Raw genomic sequence first — 18,125 nt, forward strand, 5'->3', positions numbered from 1 at the left:
TACAAAGAATAGCAGAAGCATCAGTATTGATATATTTTTACATTCACCTTTTCTCTCCTAAATAAAACTTTGGAAGCTCACCATTTTTGTTGGCACTGTTTTGACTGGATGGTCTGAAAGAGGCATAGATGCTGTGAACAGACCGTTCCTGGAATTGTCATTCCAGGGTATTTTACATTTTTAATTTCTAGGAAAAGGAACATTCAAATTAATAAAACCATGCTTTTTGGAATAAGAGGGCAGAAAAATAATAGGAAATTAAACACAAAAGTGTTTCTTGCTTTACTGAGGCAAGAAACTGATGCTTTAGTAGTAGCATCAGATGCGGGCTGCAAAGCAAGGCATTTAATAAAAGAAATTGAGGAAAAAGAAGATGAAAAGAAAGGAGGTGGATGTCAGCAAGTGCTTTAAAATTATAATTGGATCACATATCACTGAATGGTTTAATTAGGTATTAGTACAAGGAAAGGGAGAAATAGTGATGGAGAAAGGAAGAGAGAGAAGAAAAGGATAAAGAAGAGCTTCTCTACAGACACAACCTGACCAATATATTCTAACACATTGCAGTAATATATTCTTTTTAATATAATGTGGTAGGATTTTTCTTGCATAAAAGTGTAAATGATGAGGTTATGTGCCAACAGATGGAGCTTGAGGATGTGTTGTTCAAAGTAGGTCTTGTGGGACCAGAGAAAGGGCCTGATGCATTGCAGATGTCCTCCTCTGTCCAGCTTTTTACATGGCACTTACCAGTGGTGGTTCATGTAAGACTGATGCTTATCTTTTAACTCTGTTCTCAAAACCTATTATAAACAGTAACTTATCTTCTAACATTTCCTTGCCTGCATGTATGTAAGCATATGTGATATTGTGAAACTTCAGACATAATTTCTTGTGCAGATTTGTTTTAAAGAGGTGTTCCTGAAACTGTAGAAAAGACGATAGCTTTGCAACTGTTAATAAGGCAAAAACTGTTCTACTGGTAATACAGGTAAGTGTATTTCTGAACTGTTGTATTTCCTTTTTAGACATATCACACTGCGCTGCTCTGAGTTGCCAGTATCGCTGTCATTCTTCTCCATCAGGAGGGATGTGTTACTGCCCTGCAGGATATACAATAAGCAGCAATGATAGTCGTACTTGTATTGGTAAGTGAAATACAGTGATTTGCAGGTATCTCTGACCTTGCATCTCATTGAGAAAGTTTGGATTCCAGGAAGGCGAGTAAGTTCCAGTGGGTGGATGAACCAGCGAATAGAAAATCTCAAGAGTCGGCAAAAGAAGAAAAGTCTAAGTAGTACGGTGGCAGCATGGTGACATGGAAACAAACCAGAGAGATATAATAAAGATCTCTTTCAGTAAGACCATTAAAGACACAGAGAGAGCATGGATGGCTGTCTTATTATCAGGGTTTTTTTACAGGCCTTTTAGTGGTTGGATGGGAAGAGTTTTTCTGCTCCAGGGATGTGTGTTGTGGTATGCCTGGAAAAAGAGTTAATTATGTTGAAGTGTTTGGTACTTTTTGAAGGTAGCTGTACGGGAACACAGTAGAAGATTGTACTTTAAAATGAAAAGGTTGCTTGGTATTTGCACTATGGAATGTCTGTATCTCCTATGAAATTTAAGTTTATACATTATTTACATGAAAATGAAGAATATTTGCAAGAATTTGAAGATAAGCAAGGTATTTTGATGTTGCATTTCTATTCTGTAGCTGCTGTAACTTGGTATTACAAACCCTTGGTAGTACAAATTATTTATCTTGGTAACTTGGTAACTGGAAATAGAGTAACTTCAGAATTGTGAAGTTTAGCACTGCCTAATAAAAGAAACTGAGTAGATATGTTATGAGTTTTCAATCCAAGCTGTGGTGTTCCTGGTATTAAAAGTATTTCAGGTCTCAATCTTGAATTAGATTTCTGTATTTTTGAGTATACTGGGTGACCTGGGGCTGTATGAGCTGCAGTGACAGCACATGTTGCTCTTAACAGAGAGGAGAAATCAATGCACTGACTCCAGGCACAAAATTTACTCCATTCTTTCACTTCTATGGGGGAAATACATGAAGCATACATTTGCAAACCCGGTGCAGTCTCAGTGAGTCTCCTGTTGTTTTTTCACTGCCCTGTAAACCTAGCTCTCTGATTCTGGCTTAGAAATATGGGTTAATGTATTTTGGTTTGATGAGATCTAGGCATACGTTTGTAGTGGGAGCAAGACTCGCATAGGGGAATGGCTTACAGTCGGTAGTGTATCATTCCAGGTCTTAGTTTAAATCAATATTATTGATTTAAGGCCAAGAGAATGAAGCTATGGTGTTAGTAAAGTGTATTACTTCTTTAAACCATAAGCTTTTCAATTTGTCTTCTCTTACTTTCCTTCTGGCTCACTATATATTGAAGGTTTTTAACATGTATGGACGCTGGAAAGCTACTGAGATAAACATTTTTTTTCAGTACTAAAATCTAGATACTAGATCTAGGAAATACTATCTAGGAAATATTTCACAGAATCATAGAGTGGTTTAGGATTGAAGGAACCTTGAAGATCATCTAGTCCAACCCCCCTGCCATGGGCATTTCATTTTCACTTAAATATTAATAAATGTTTAAAACCAGAATTCCAGCTGGAAGAATATTTGAGATCTCATTTTCTCCTTTTTTGCCTTAAAAGCAGAATTATCAGTTTCCAGCAATGTGAGTTACTGATTCTACTTCTAATGTCAAAACCCTGTGTTAAGTAGTGTCATAAATCTCCAGGGTTTTACATAACCATGGATAGGATGAAACACACTACAGTGTTCAGATTTTAAAAGTTCTTGTTTTCCAAAGACTACTAGTTAAATATTTCACAATTTCAGAAGTAAAAGATTCTTCAGCAACACTGGAAATTCCTTGTAGAGCACAACTGTGAGAACTTGCTGGGTTGTCTTAGCTGCAGACACTACCTGTGTGGTATCTTGCATGCCAAATTTAACTTCTTTGTACTTTTTGCTGTCTGGTTCTGTTGCACGGCCAGCTTTTGATTGGAAATCAGACACTTGTTAGCACAGTACCAAGTCTGAGCTTATAAACGCTGCCTTTTAGCAGGACTTGTTAGCTTGAGCACTGCACTAACATAAAGGTAGGGCTCTCCTTCAGAGTGGGCTTAGATCCAGCTGAGTGTGCGCGCCAAGTGCACAGATTTGTCGCATGAGTACTGCATAGACCTCTTCTGCGTTGTGGAAAGTTGACAATGACATCCCTTCCGATGATTTTTCCTCTTCTTCTGACAGGTGGGATCCAGGGGCATGTGTAGGTCCCTGGGCAGCAAACATCAGTTGTTTTGGTATCCAGAAATAGAAAATTGAAGCATTTGTGAAAAAACCCTAGAAGAACCTCTTTTCCCATACCACAGTTTTGCAAATAGATATACAGCAAGTGGAGAAGCCAAACTTGCAGCTTCCCAGATACGATACTTGTGTTATACAAAGCATAGTTTATAAATATGCCTTATTCACTCAACAGATTTTGATGACTGCAAAATGTGGGGTGTTTGTGACCAGCTGTGTGAAGATCGCGTGGGACATCACCAGTGCCACTGTGTGGAAGGTTATTTCCTAGAGCATCATCGGCACTGTCGGGCCAACACTTCAGGTTAGTGTGTAGCACTGCAAGTCTCTAGCTGTTGTTGGACTAATACGTATTGCTAGATAAAATTGGGCAATTTGCATGGCTGTGCCATACAACTGTGCTTAATCTTAACTTAACTCTGGCCGTAAGGACTTAAGGTCAGGACAGGATCCAGAACATCAATAAATATCAGCAAGATTCTGTGTCTGCTGGCACCTGTAGACTAGTGGAGATGACTGCCTCATCAGGGCTGCTTCTCCTCAAAACAGTGTCTTCTGGGCTCCAGCACTTTCTCAGCATTCTTGACTTCCACAGAGCTGGGAGGTCATGGCCAGAGCCTTCCTTAATAGACAAAATCTTGCTCCTGTGGGAGGCAGTTTCCTAACCTGCTCTCTGTGGAACTTGGTGGGATTGAGAAATCAGGAAACCTCACTTTTTTCTGGAAAGACTGTGCCATGCAAGAACCTGTCTTTGCTGAATGGTGACCTCAAATGCTTGCCTGTGAGAGAAACCATGCTCCTGGCTTCTAGTGTCCCTGAACTCTGCGAGAATGCTTGCCTCACACAGAGTGTGGATCCCCATCAACAGTAGGCAGCTGCTCCTGGTTGTTCACCTCCTGCTCCGTTCTGAAAGCAGGCCCTGGGAAGCCCTTCTTTGTGGACATGTAATAGTCTAACAGGCTTTTGTGTGAGGCAGGTGTTCCTGCCTGTAAGAACTCTGGGAATGAGAGTCCCTGCTTGGCACAACTGATTAGCAGTCTTGCTTCTTAAGAAAGCATGAACTGCCCAGTTCCCTCCCCCTTCCTTCTTTCTTCAGAGCAGTCGTTACCTTGCTATTTACTAAGTATGACCTCAAAAAATAGAGGGTTTTTTGAGCTAATGAAGCTTTCCATTTGAATTAGTCTGACTTTTGGGCCAGTGAATTGTTTGTAAAGTGTTGATTTTCTGTCTTATTAATGGGGGAATTTCATACTTGCTCTGTATCAGTTCCCTGGATTAATTTGTTGCTTTAACTGGGGAGGGTTTTATGTGTAGGGCAAATAGGATTTGGACTTAAATATATTCTTGCCAGTCTTACACCAAGCCTTTCAACAGGCATCTACTTTGAAAGTGAGTGTTCCTTCGAAGGCTTGCTGGAATCTCTCTTCCATTGTAAGATACAGCAAAGATTTTCTAATGAGATGAAAGAATGATGAAGGTGGATAGGATAGAGCAGTACATAAAAAGATAAGGAACATGACCTGCCTGCTGGAATCAGGGAATATCTGAATCTCATGGGGCAGAAAAATCTTAACATTTGTACTTTGATTAAGGGGACTCAAGCAAGGAAATAGGAAAATACAAATAGTCTTTTGGAGTTTAGATGCACAGAGGTTTTGTAAAGTTTTACCTGGTAGGGCTTTAAATCCATATTCCTGCCTGGTTTGCACCAAGTCTAGAAACCAAAGACAAACCAAAGCAAGTCAGTATCACATAGAGACATATATGTAGTTTGTAGTCTGAGCATCCACTTAAACCTGTGTGTCCATTGTGCATTGACAGTATGGGTATATTTCAATACCCCTTTTCAAAATAGCTTGCCCGCAGAGTAGTCATGTGTTTGTCACCCCTGCTTTCAGCTGGTGTTGCATCTATTATTTTTTCCAACGGCCGTGACTTGCTGATTGGAGATCTTCATGGAAGAAGTTTTCGTACTTTGGTGCGATCGCAGAACCGTGGAGTTGCAGTTGGAGTAGACTTTCACTTCTACCTGCACAGAATCTTTTGGACTGATACGGTGCAAGATAAGGTGGGTAGAAATTTCAAGAAAAATATATTTTTGTGTGTGTGGAAGCAGAGAACTTCAAGAAGCAGAATGTGTTGATACGCTTTCATTTCTGAGAGTAGAAGCTGGCTGTATTTTTGTTTTCTAACAAAAAAGCTCCTTGAAATGTTTTATGTTAATGACTGCATTTTCCAAGCTATACTATTACATGTGACATATTAAACAAAGAATTCTATTATATGGGAATGTCTTGAGCAACTTTTAATTTTACTCGAGATGGAGTCCAAAAAACTAATTAAGAGAAATAGTAGACATTCTTTCAAAACTGAGCAAATTTTTCTTGGTAATTTTTTGAAACATGATCATTTGAAATGTAAAAGCAGTGTGCCTTCCAAGATGATAAAAATCAGATTTCTTCGTATACTTCAAATGGCACTGTAATTGAGCTTGGATAACAAATATTGACAGTATTTTGTGTAATGAGCCAATATTTTGTTACATTTTTTTTGAAGAGGAAATATTTTAGCTTCAAAGTGGAGTAGAACAGAGTAATTTTAAAAAGTATTCTGGAGACCCTTGTGAAAGTTGGACTTCACCCTTGTTCTTTTTCTCCATGCATAACTTATTGAAACAAAATACAGTCCTAGGTTAAATGCTGAAACTCCACAATCTTCATCCCTGTGTTGTCATGCAGAGTAAAGGAGAATCCATGGCCTGCTAACACCACGTGTAGATCAATGTGGTGTCACTGTGGTTATTCTGAACCTACACACACAGCTGTAGACTGTGGTTTCTCCTGCCGTGCCGTGTTGGTTCTGTTGGAGAGCACACTGCTTGGCTGTCAGGTAGGACAGGAGTCGCACAATTTTTGGCTTGTTCACAGTTCCGGCAGTTTTATTTGCACTGCAGTGGGTTCCCATTACTGCAGTTGCATTGACAATGGCTGAATTAAGTCAGTGTCAAATCTGAACTTGCATGGAACAGGAGGTTCATGCGATCTCTGTAAAAGGCATAAACAAAAGATAATAGGGGTTTTTCACTGCACGCCCCAGATGGCCGAGACTGCCTTTTTATCTGCTCCAATATAGTTAAATCCTAGTTAATTAATTAGGATTAATTAATCTAATTAAGTCCTAGCTAGAATACCCAGATGAAAATGAAAACATTAAGAATTTTCTTATGTGATGCATGTTTCCCTGGGTATCTTATAATAAAAATATTATTAAGGGTTGGTTTTTCTTGGTTGCCCCTTTTTTTTTCTTTTAAGATTAAGATGTAAACTCAACCAGAAAATTGGGATTGTGTTCTTTGTCATCTTTATCTCATTTAGTGTCCTGCCTGCTAACCTAATGCCCATAAGCTCTTCCATCAACGAGGTTTTCAAAGAGCAGAATAGACAGTTAAATGGTTTGCTTGATTGTTGTTACCTGGACTTGAAGAGTGTTCAAAATGATGTGACTATTTCAGCTCTTATTTTTCTTGCATGTATTTACTTGTGGTAGTCTGTATTTTCATTTAAATACATTCCAAGCCTCATGCTGTTGTTCCAAAAATGAGACAATGATTGCTGGGTTTTCGTGTTACCCAGTGTTATAATCACACGATTACTGTATGTATGAAACTATCACGTTTATACTATTTGCTTGTAAGGCAACAACACTGTTTCTTCTTGGGCATGATGATGTTAAAATTAGCCTTAAATAAAAGAAATCAGAAGCAATGCTCCTTTCTGTCAGGACAGAGCTTTCCCTTTCTTCCTTCACTTTGCAATTTCCCCTTACTGGTTGGTGCAGTAAGAGCTCCCCCTCTTGTTTCTGGTCACTGATGAGAGCCTTGCTAAAGCTCCTTCATTTGTTTTCAGTTAATAGAAATACTGGGTTTTGCTCGATTCCAGGAATGCAACATGTACCTTCCTATCCATTTTCTTTTAAATCCAACAGTCTGACATGTTTGCTAAAGCACAAGGGTATTTAGTCTCATAAATACTAGTTGAAAGCAAGCTTCCTGTGGTTTTTGCATTGTTTTCTAAATTTTTGCAAAACCCCCTAGGCTAAGGAATAGCTCAGTAGGTAACTTGGTTGTATCTGCTGGCCAGTTGTGGATCTGTGCCCAATGTGGTGATAAAGGAACAGCACCATGGGCCTTGTGGTGAGCACAACATCATGTGGGCACTGACAGTGTTTGTATCGTTTTCAGGTTTTTTCCATTAATATTGATGGCTCCGATTTCCAAGAAGTTTTAAATGTTTCAGTTGACACACCTGAAAATCTAGCAGTGGATTGGGTTAACAATAAACTGTACGTGGTTGAGACCAGTGTGAACAGGATAGATATGGTTAACTTGGATGGAACAAACCGTGTGACTCTTATTGCTGAAAATCTTGGAAATCCTAGAGGAATAGCACTTGATCCGACTGTTGGGTAAGTGATCTGTGTCAGAGGATAGTGAAAGGTGTCAGAAATCCCTTTATTCCCATGCAAAGGGGGGAGAACTAAGACATAGGATGGTCATTTTCGAATCGGATAGAATATGTTTTAATAATTTACATTGTATCCTTAAATTGTTATGGGAGGGCTGTGCATTGCTTTTATTCCTAATGTGCAGAATCTGTTTTATGTTTAGAGTGCGGGAGCAGCTCAGGGGATCTGTGGAGTTGCCCTGCAATAGAGTAGAAGTTGTCCTGGAAGTTTTCTGTTGTGATACCATCCATAGACCTCCTACTCTCTGAAATGAAGGGATGGAGTGAAGCCAGGGACGCCGGTGTCTCCCAGCCTAACAGGCTTCAAAAATGTATTTAGGCCATGAAAACTTAGATCCTCAGAGGATGGGGAAAGGAATTCCGTGCACCTTGTAGTGATGGATGCTGCTTTCACAGTGCAGCAGTTTGTCATTGGTTTATTTCTGGCAATGCTTAAATGCTTAAGTCTGTGTTCTAGTAAGGAAACTCGGTATTTCTGAGGTCATCTGGGTGAAAGCATGTTATGCAAATTACTTCTTGGGATGGAGGGTTACAGTGTGTTTTCATAGTATACCGGCTAAGAATCAAGCTCTGTCCCGAAAGAGACAGGTTTTAAATTCCATGTAAAATGTTGGTTTTTTGTAAAATCTCAAGGAAACATGGAATTTTTTTTTTTCCCTTTATAGTTATTTGTTTTTCTCAGACTGGGATAGTCTGTCTGGTGATCCTAAAGTGGAAAGGGCCTTCATGGATGGCACAAACCGTCAGGACTTGATAAAAACAAAATTAGGCTGGCCTGCTGGAATAACTCTGGATATTGTATCAAAGAGACTTTACTGGGTTGACAGCCGGTTTGATTACATTGAGACTGTAACTTATGATGGGCTTCAAAGGTAAGAGAAATATTATCCCTTGGAGGTTACAGATACACTGATTATTTTGTATCTACTTCGAAGAAAGATTTGTCTAACAAAATGAAATACACAAAGGGTGACAATGACAACGTAATGGATGTGATGCACCTTGCTCTCTATGGTTTCGTGCTACTTTTAGAAAATCCTTAATTCCTCCATCATTCTTTGTCCTTTTTCTACCTTGAATACCTATTGCACTTCTTTATAATGTACTTTTTTATAATCTACCACTACAGTACACATTTTTATAGCATTTGCTCTTGAATTATATACATTGTTTTCCAGCATGATTTGTTTGTATCCTTTTCATGAATGAATTCATTTGAAATACTCCACTGCAAAGCACCACTTTGCATAATGGGTATTAAGTGCTCTTCTTATGTTTTATAAACCTTTGCTGTCAAAAATTGTCACTCATCCTCTTGTGGTGCTGGGGAAACTATATCACAGCATGCAAAAAAGGGGTCCTTGAGTTTTTATGTGACTGCATCTTACACTACAGTGTTTAGAAGCCTGCTTATCTCTGCGTCTGTGATCAGGCTGTTACTCAAGCTCAAGAAAACAAAATGTCCCCTTTGGCACACCTCAGACATACTGATTTGAAAAACAGTCCTCTGCTCATTTGACAGATTTATTCCTCAGTGTATTCTTTCACTCACAAAGTTGTAACAGTAATGCTGTACATTTACTCCTTTATCAGAGTTTATTAAGACAAGAATGTGTTTAGTAAAATCTCTACTTTTTGGAGATAAAAACTTGTTACTCATAGCAACACAAAAATCTTCTGGATGTTGTGCAAGTGGGCAAGAGGCAATGGCATAGTCTGCAAAGGATGTGAAAATGCAGCTTACTGTCTGCTTGTGTCACATCTCGCGTGCCTACAGCATGAACCTGAATCACCCAGGAACCTGTTAGAGTAGAGCTGTGGAACTGTTCTGATTCTGTAGTCCTTCCTTGATGACCCCGTGACGATATTGTAGTTGTTGTTAGTATGTATTGTGTGAGGACTTACATGACTCCTAATATTTTTCCAGAAAACTGTTGCCACAATATCTTGCATAGAATAGATACAATTTATTAACATTTGGTTTTCTTTTTCTGTTGTTTTTAACTGCATACATTGTACTTTATTTTTGGCCAGTGACTGTTGCAGACATAGTTTTTTTTTTTACATTCAAGGTTTCTTGAATATTTCAAATTGCTACAGATGTCTTTTATTTCCTCTGGCCTATTTCCCTGGTTTTCTATCAGTGATTATGAATCTTTTCCGATGTTTGTGGGTCATTGTCTCTACTTGCTCTGTTTTCTTTTGGTTTTGATTGCTCTTCATGTTCATGTTTATGGACCCTGTATGTTTAGCTTCATCTCTTCAGTTCATTTGGTCTTTTTCATTTGTACTTTGTCAGCTGCTATGTAGAAGCAATAAACTAATAATCCTGCATCCTTTCCTCTGCTATTAAAGTTATTTTCCAGACATTCTTTTGTAAATAATTTTAAAACTGTCTTTATGACAGGAGAACGATAGCCCATGGAGGCTCACTGATTCCTCATCCGTATGGAATCACTTTGTTTGAACACAATGTGTATTTCACTGATTGGACCAAAATGGCAGTGGTGAAAGCTAACAAGTTTTCAGAATCGAGCCCTCAAGTGATCTACCAGTCTTCCCTGAGACCTTACGGCGTGACCGTTTACCATGCTGCCAGGCAGCCATATGGTAAGACAGTAAGTGGAATATTAAGAAAAGTTTATGAACGATCTTACCAAAAGTGGGTTTAAATTATGAGGCACTCTTACATTGCTGTGAAGGACTAATAGTTCCAACACATAGATTTGTATGTTAAAACTGGACTGGTTTTTGTCACACAGTGGTTTCGTCCAGCTCCTGTAGCTAATGAATTGCCAAATGCAACACTTAGGAGTTGAGGAGCTTATTAAATGTATGGATGTTTGGAAGAGTCAAACTTGTTCTTATGATCAGTGTTGGTGTTTGGTTGGTTGTTTTTTTCCCCCCTTAACACTGCAATGGAAGTGCAGTTGGAAAAGACTACCAGTGTGAATGAATTCTGTGAGATATAATTCAGAAGTAGATCTTTATGCAGAAAACTACAGCCCAGATTATGGCCTCACGGCTGTGTGCTGAATGTCTCTGTACAGAGCTGAATGCCGGAATGCTGGTTAGCTCTGATGTGATTTTGGTGTCTTTCAGGGTAGAACTGGTGGTGTATGATTTCTACGTGATGTAATTCCCACAGAGTCCACACGATTTATTGTGGATGTTGGAAAAAAATAATGAAAAATCAAGATAAAGATGCCATTGGATTAATAGCTGAAGTTATGACCCTATTTGTATTATTTTCCAGTAAGAAATCCTTGTGGAAGTAATAATGGGGAATGTGAACAGGTCTGTGTTCTCAGCCACAAAACAGATAATGATGGACTCGGTTATCGCTGTAGATGTATACTGGGCTTTGATCTACATGTAGATGGACGACATTGTGTTGGTAAGAAAATGCCTTTTGATGGAAATAGCACTGTTGCATTAGCTCTAGAGTCATTTCTGGAACATCCTTCCCCTCTTCAATAGCTTTGTGGGTTCAGTATGCCAAGAACTTCATGTTTTTCCATGACAGTTCTTGTTGACAGCTTTAAATGTAATAATTTCTGCTGATGTTATTTCAAGCCATAACAACTTAAACCCACAACCTTTTATGAGCATTTTAAGAGAATTAGATGGAGTATGTGTAGACAGCTGTATGATTAAGCTCCGAATCCTGAAATCAGGCATGGATGCTTACTAATATGCAGATTCTACATTATTTTGAACATGTAAGCCTACTTTCTTTTGCAGTAATGTGCAGATTAGGTTGGTCTTCTCCCTTCCAACACACGTGGCAAGAATAAAAGTTTCTGTTTTGGAGCTACGGGCTTCCATCAGCAATCTGCTGCTTCCTGTCTGAGTGTAGAATTGCCACTGATGGGAGGTTTACCATGTATATCTACTGGCAAATTAAGCCAAATATATTGTCTATATTTTTACTATTTGACCACACATTTATCTGACTAGTTCAGATATGATCTGTTTGTATGGTGGCTCCTCAAAGCCTGTGAGTTACTTTTTCTGATTGTAAAAAAGTGAGGACAGAAGGTGACCTCTGCTTCCATACGAGTGTTTTCTGTCAGGGTGTATTAGGACCACAGTAACAATGCACGTGGAACTCCTCACCACATCACCTAACATTCTGGGTTGCGTTTGGTTTTACTTCTTCAGTTTTTAGGACTGTGTATATTTAAATTCCTATTTTCTCAAACTTCTTTTTTTCAATTTCCAGACTGTTGCCAAAGGAAAATAAAGCTTTACAGTTATTTAATGCTCAATTGTCTCACCTTGTGAATGTGTCATTCGTTTTGCAGCTGTGCAGCAGTTCCTGCTGTTTTCATCCCAGCTGGCAGTGCGGGGGATCCCATTCAATCTCTCCTCCCAGGAAGATGTGATCATACCTGTGACAGGGAGCCCTTCATACTTTGTTGGAATTGACTTCTGTGCTCAGGATGACACCATTTTTTTTTCAGACACAAGTAGAGACATGATCTATAAACAGAAAACCGATGGTTCAGGTGAGAGTTGTTGTTAGGAATTGTAGAGCAATTGTGTGATAAGGAGAGTAGAATATATATTTGTAAAAAGAAACACAGAAAGTCACATTGTGAGATAGACAGATAGAGCTCAGTGTCCCCCCAGTGGTCTGGAAAATGTCAAAACTCATTGTTCAACTCATATTGAACTCGTTGAAGTCTTCTGTTCTTTGAGAAACTTGCTGAATGTGTTTGGGAATGAACTGTTTGTAGCACTTCTCACAGCTAGGATTTGTTATCACCAGCCTGTTCATGCAGACTGGTATGCCTGTCAGTAGTAGGTAACTGAGTTTCTCTTTTTAGTTTCCCTATCTGGAGAGCAGGATGTTTGTTATGATGCTGCAATACAGAAAAAGAACATTATGGTTGTGAGATTTTTGGAAGTCCTATTTGTGACAGTTTGAAGAATGTTTCTCTCCAATTTGTAGTACTGATCACATATATATTAAGTCAGCATATAGTACTCTGAGTTTGCTTGCTACCTTGGGTTAGAATAATGGTAGACTGCAGCTGACCCTTACTATGCAAGAAGCAGAAAAGGGCTGATGTCTTTACTGTACTAACCTTACTGACATTCATTCATAAAACTCCTTTCAAAATCTCCTTTCGGTGTAACATTAGTGATGGATTTTCCTCTTGGCTTTGGCTAGTCTTTATCTCCCATCTTTTGGGTTTGTGAACATACATACCTCCTCTGCCCGGAGCAAAGGGCACACCCCTCCCCTTGGTGAATGATAGTTATATTAAGTAGCACACAGGCAGCATTTTTACCAAGAGAATCCACTTGTGTTGTTTCCTCTGTTTCTAACCATTTGCAATCATTATATGTGTTTTAAATTATAGGAAGAGAAATCCTGACAGCTAATAGAGTGGAAAGTGTTGAAGATTTGGCCTTTGACTGGATTTCAAAGAATCTGTACTGGACTGACCCTCGGTATAGGAGTATTAGTGTGATGAGGCTGGCAGATAAATCTAGGAGAGCTATTGTTCAGAATTTAAATAATCCTCGATCAATAGTGGTTCATCCCGTTATTGGGTAAGCTTAGCTTTGATTCTCACTTGAAACTATACAAACAATTTTGTGGTTTAAGCAGAACCATTGAGGTTAGATTTACATCTCATTCTGGATATCTGTTTGGATTTCTTTTCCAAAATACCATCTCTTTTCAGTTCTCTTGTCTTTATTTTGTTTGTTTTATTTTGGCCTAGGATTCAGCACCCAGAGGAAAGGGCAAGGTGATACAGATTCCACACAAAAGAACCATTCGAAAGAATTCTCTTTAAAAGCACCAGCCTGTTTTCTTTTACTCCCGTGTTTTTTAAACAGCAAAAGATCTTTGTTTCTTTGTGTCACTCAGATTAGAAAGCTATTTCTCATAGCTGAAAAATAGTTTTCTACGTTACTTTTAATATATGGTCAGTTTCCACAGTGCTAACCTCGATCCTTTATTTTTCTATATGAATGTCTTCATTTGGCCATATTAGATACTACTGACTGTATTTAAGAGACCTTACGATAATGTGATTCTGTGTATGTAAAGTGAAGCCCTACTTGTCTTTGATGGAAATGCTGAACTTCCAATTCAATACTCTGTTGTTTGACCATACTGAAACAGCATTCCTTTCACAGCATACTACCACCATACTACTGAATTTCTTAATTCTGGGATATTGACTTTTCATGTTTAGTAACCAAATGGACTGTTTTGGAAATAATCTTATAAAAATAGGGTTGGACTTGGATCCTTGGGTATCTAAACCTTTTTTATTCACTGCTTTGTAAAGTTATTTAACACTAGCTTCAGCTCATTGATGGTAGGCATAAGTCAAAAGGATCAGGAGAAAATCTTTTGTAATGTTCATGCTTACTTATAAGCGTTACCCGGAAGACACAGTTTTGCTTGAGTCCTCCTGCCATTACTGAGATGGAATCCTTAACAATTTTGACAGAGTTACAGATACTTTACGTCTAAAGGGACAAACTGCTTCTGGATATCTTTGAAGTTGTTTTACACAGGATAAAAAGTAATTGTTGGTACCGCTCCCAGTTGAGGAGAGGGTCAACATACAGTTGTATTTTTTTAAGGTACGTGACTATGTGGTACAAAGAAGAATGCTACTGCTGTTCAATCGTGTGCTCTATTTGATTATGTTATAACATTTGGTTTATGTGTCTTCTGACACGTGTCCTTTCAGGTATATATTCTGGACAGATTGGTTTCGTCCTGCTAAAATCATGAGAGCCTGGAGTGATGGATCCCATGCCTTGCCAATTGTGAATACAACGCTAGGCTGGCCTAATGGCCTAGCCATTGACTGGAGGTAAGGACAACACAGAAGATAGAGCAGCTTTTTGAGCCAGTGTGTTTCTTCCTTTAAACCGTTAGGGATTAAAAAGAAAGGAGTTGTGTCAGATTTCATGCACTGGCACTTTTGTGTTGAAGACCTTGTTTTTCAATTTGTTTAAAAGCCTGTAAAATGTCAGATTTTTCTCAGAATCCCTCCACACACACCCCAATAGCATCTTCAAAGTTTAACAGTGTTATTTGAGAAAATGTTAGTGTTTCCTAATGCACAAAGTGTCGTTTGAAGAGATATGACATTTTGGTTGTTTCTAGTTCTCTAAGGCTGTACTGGGTGGATGCCTTTTTTGATAAAATCGAGCACAGCACCTTTGATGGGCTGGACAGACGGACTCTTGAACGTATTACTCAGATGACTCACCCATTTGGCCTTACTATTTTTGGAGGTAAGTCTGGAATTGAGAAATGCCATCTATTATTATCACAGATCTGTTTTTCACATGTTGATTTGTGAGTGTACAGGATAAAATAACATGGCCTTTGTAATACTGCTTTTCCTATGAAAAGCACTGTTGAAAGTTTCTATACAAATACTTCTTGCTTGGTTTTGTGACTGTTTTTATGTATATCTGTGTTTAAATATTTTGAGGCAGATCAGATAGCTCTTTTAGTGTTACAAGACAGATATGCTGTACTAATTATAGCTTCCAAGGTGAACTACTCATGTTGGACAGACAAGGTAAATCACCTCCCTAGACATGATCAACAACTTCAGGATTTTAACTGTATGTAGAGTTTATCACTGGGTTTATGTTGTGTGTGAAGAAATATGTCAGCACCTGACCCCTTTTGATATTATGTAAAAATGTATCTAAAAATATTCTAAAGTTTTCTGGAGAGTTGTCTTAATGAATGACTTGGAACTTGAAATTTCAGCTGAGTCTATTATAGCTCAATGTAAGAGAAGTCTGAGAGGACTTCTTTTTCTAAGGTACGTCTGCCTATGACTGAAGAAGTTACTTTGCGTTAGTGATAAAAGTGCTTTTGTCTTTTTCATATGAAAAGATACTAAATGTATGTGAAAAGCTTTGCAGTTTTTTCTCATGATGCTTGATCTTGTATGTCATATTGCTCTGTAACTGTTACATGTTAAATGTCTTTCAAAACAGGTTATGCCTATTTCACTGATTGGAGACTTGGTGGAATAGTTCGAGTGCGGAAGTCTGATGGAGGAGAAATGACTATTATTAGGAGGGGTATCAGTAACATTATGCATGTTAAAGCATATGACGCTCATTCCCAAATAGGTGAGCTCTTTGGTTGTGCAGGTGATAGATATGAAATAGGGAGCGAGAGACAAAATATCAGGACAGTAGGGTTCCAGTCTCAAATTTAGAAGTGGCAACGTGGGATTGTAACTGACCCGCAGGGAAGGCAGCACAGGCACTTGCAATCACATGTTGTACATTTCGCTGTTTTGTGACAATGTGCAGTCTGCCTTCACCACTTCTCTTATTAAATAGCCTCATAAAATGAAATTATGATTCCATTCTATTTTGTGTAATTGTATCACCAATTACAACCTCGTATTTCTCTTTTTCTGATAGAAATTTTAGTTAAACAGAACTATTTATTTTGAAGAATTAGGTAAACATTTATTACTACTACTGTTCTTAAATAATCACTGTGCTTAAGTGTCTAATTTTTTCTTCTCTTCGCTGTTGGATTCTATGCAATTCTACGATCTAAACCAAGGTTTTAGTATTGCGATTAATTTAGTAAAACAATCAATGTACTTATCAAACATATGATCACACCATGTGCTAAGGCTCACCACCTCTTTGGTGTCCAGAGACTGGATCAAGTCTCCCAGCCTTGCTCTGACAAAGGTCCTCATTTGTGGTAGTGCACTTGTTTCTAGACAGTTGCTGAAAATTGGCAGGAAAATGGATGAAATCTAACAGTATGTTCTTAGCTTCCATAAACATTTGTGTCAATGAAGAGTATATGGAATGTGGGACTTATTATTACAGTTTACTGCTACTGTAACTGATTTGCTGCAGCATCATTTTGGTGACACATTTACAGTTACTATGCATTTTTAATAGTTCTCAAACTGTTACAAGCCCTGTATGCACTGATCTTTGCTATCACTTTTTAAGGCTCTAACTACTGTAACAGAGGAACAAATCCCAATGGAGACTGCAGCCATTTCTGCTTCCCAGTACCAAATTTTCAGAGAGTTTGTGGTTGTCCTTATGGCATGAAGCTGGCTTCAAACCACCTGACGTGTGTTGAAGATCCCTCCAATGAGCCACCCACTTTGCAGTGTGGCTCCTACTCATTTTCCTGTGGTAATGGAAGATGTGTGCCTCGATACTACCAGTGTGATGGTGTTGATGATTGCCATGATAACAGTGATGAGCAAAACTGTGGTTCTTTAAGTAAGTAATCCTTGTAATTTACAGTTAGTTTTTACTGTTTGCAGTTCAGAAAGTTCGATGGGTCAGTCTGATTTTGTTGGAATAAACCCCAAATTTTTTGGGTTGCATCTGTGGATGAATCTTGAAGTCTGCCTGGGGGATTAGTTACTTTGGAAATTATTTGGAGAACTCATAGGAGTACAGGATTCAACGCTGGCCACCTAAAGAAAGTACAAAAACATTCGTATCTCACTAGTTCTCAAAATTCAACTTACAAAGTAACAGAAATCTATCTTCTAAAAAAATTTGTCTTCTTAGTTTTTTTGTAATTTTTGAAAGATATTGGAATATCACTTGCTTGATATTTTAGAATTTGATGCATATCTAGACAGTCTCTAAGCATACTAAATGTACTGAATATTCTGGCAGTGAAGACAAGTTTTGGAGATTGTATAAAAGTGATCTTCTGTCTTGTTTTTTATTTAGACAATACTTGTGCTTCATCAGCTTTTACCTGTGCCAATGGACAGTGTATCCCAGGTCGCTGGCATTGCGATAAACATAATGACTGTTTTGATGGCAGTGATGAATCGCATTGTCCTACACAAGGACCCACTTCATGCCCTGCAACCCTGTTCACCTGTGACAATAACAGATGTATTCCTAGGATCTGGCTGTGTGATACGGATAATGACTGTGGTGATGGGTCAGATGAAAAAAACTGCAGTGAGTAGCACAACTGTCTGTTGTGTTTTAAACAGCTGTGTGTGTCTACACAGATATGTCTGTTGGTGTAAGGATGATAAATGAAATTACGAAGAAAGACCCAATATCTAATTTAGACTAATATTTTGCAGCCCATAAGATGTGGAAAACTTATTGAATTTGAACTACCAGAGCCAAGTAGAATGCAGAAAAATGATTTAAAAAAAAAAAAAGAGGGCAAAAAGTTGTAATCCTGGTGCTGCATAGTGTTGTCCACTGCAATTTACAGCAAAAAGCAGCTAAAGCTTTGG

The 18,125-nt window shown here is 38.4% G+C and overlaps 1 protein-coding gene across 1 annotated transcript in view; it reads left to right on the top strand.

The window, feature by feature from the left end:
- LOC104544601 (low-density lipoprotein receptor-related protein 2-like) overlaps positions 1-18,125 on the top strand; it is a gene marked incomplete at its 3' end in the record, with an annotated part of 68,642 nt that overhangs the window by 32,776 nt on the left and 17,741 nt on the right. Inside the window, exons 9-22 of the mRNA XM_010189520.1 lie at positions 1,029-1,148; positions 3,507-3,635; positions 5,230-5,399; positions 7,572-7,795; positions 8,520-8,726; positions 10,262-10,464; positions 11,111-11,251; positions 12,162-12,365; positions 13,227-13,419; positions 14,580-14,705; positions 15,002-15,132; positions 15,856-15,993; positions 16,849-17,130; positions 17,596-17,835. Of these exons, the coding sequence (XP_010187822.1) occupies positions 1,029-1,148; positions 3,507-3,635; positions 5,230-5,399; positions 7,572-7,795; positions 8,520-8,726; positions 10,262-10,464; positions 11,111-11,251; positions 12,162-12,365; positions 13,227-13,419; positions 14,580-14,705; positions 15,002-15,132; positions 15,856-15,993; positions 16,849-17,130; positions 17,596-17,835 (2,508 nt within the window). The remainder of the gene's footprint in view (positions 1-1,028; positions 1,149-3,506; positions 3,636-5,229; positions 5,400-7,571; positions 7,796-8,519; positions 8,727-10,261; positions 10,465-11,110; positions 11,252-12,161; positions 12,366-13,226; positions 13,420-14,579; positions 14,706-15,001; positions 15,133-15,855; positions 15,994-16,848; positions 17,131-17,595; positions 17,836-18,125) is intronic.

This window comes from Mesitornis unicolor, unplaced genomic scaffold, assembly GCF_000695765.1.
Source record: "Mesitornis unicolor isolate BGI_N332 unplaced genomic scaffold, ASM69576v1 scaffold4758, whole genome shotgun sequence".
Taxonomy (NCBI): Eukaryota; Metazoa; Chordata; class Aves; order Mesitornithiformes; family Mesitornithidae; genus Mesitornis; species Mesitornis unicolor.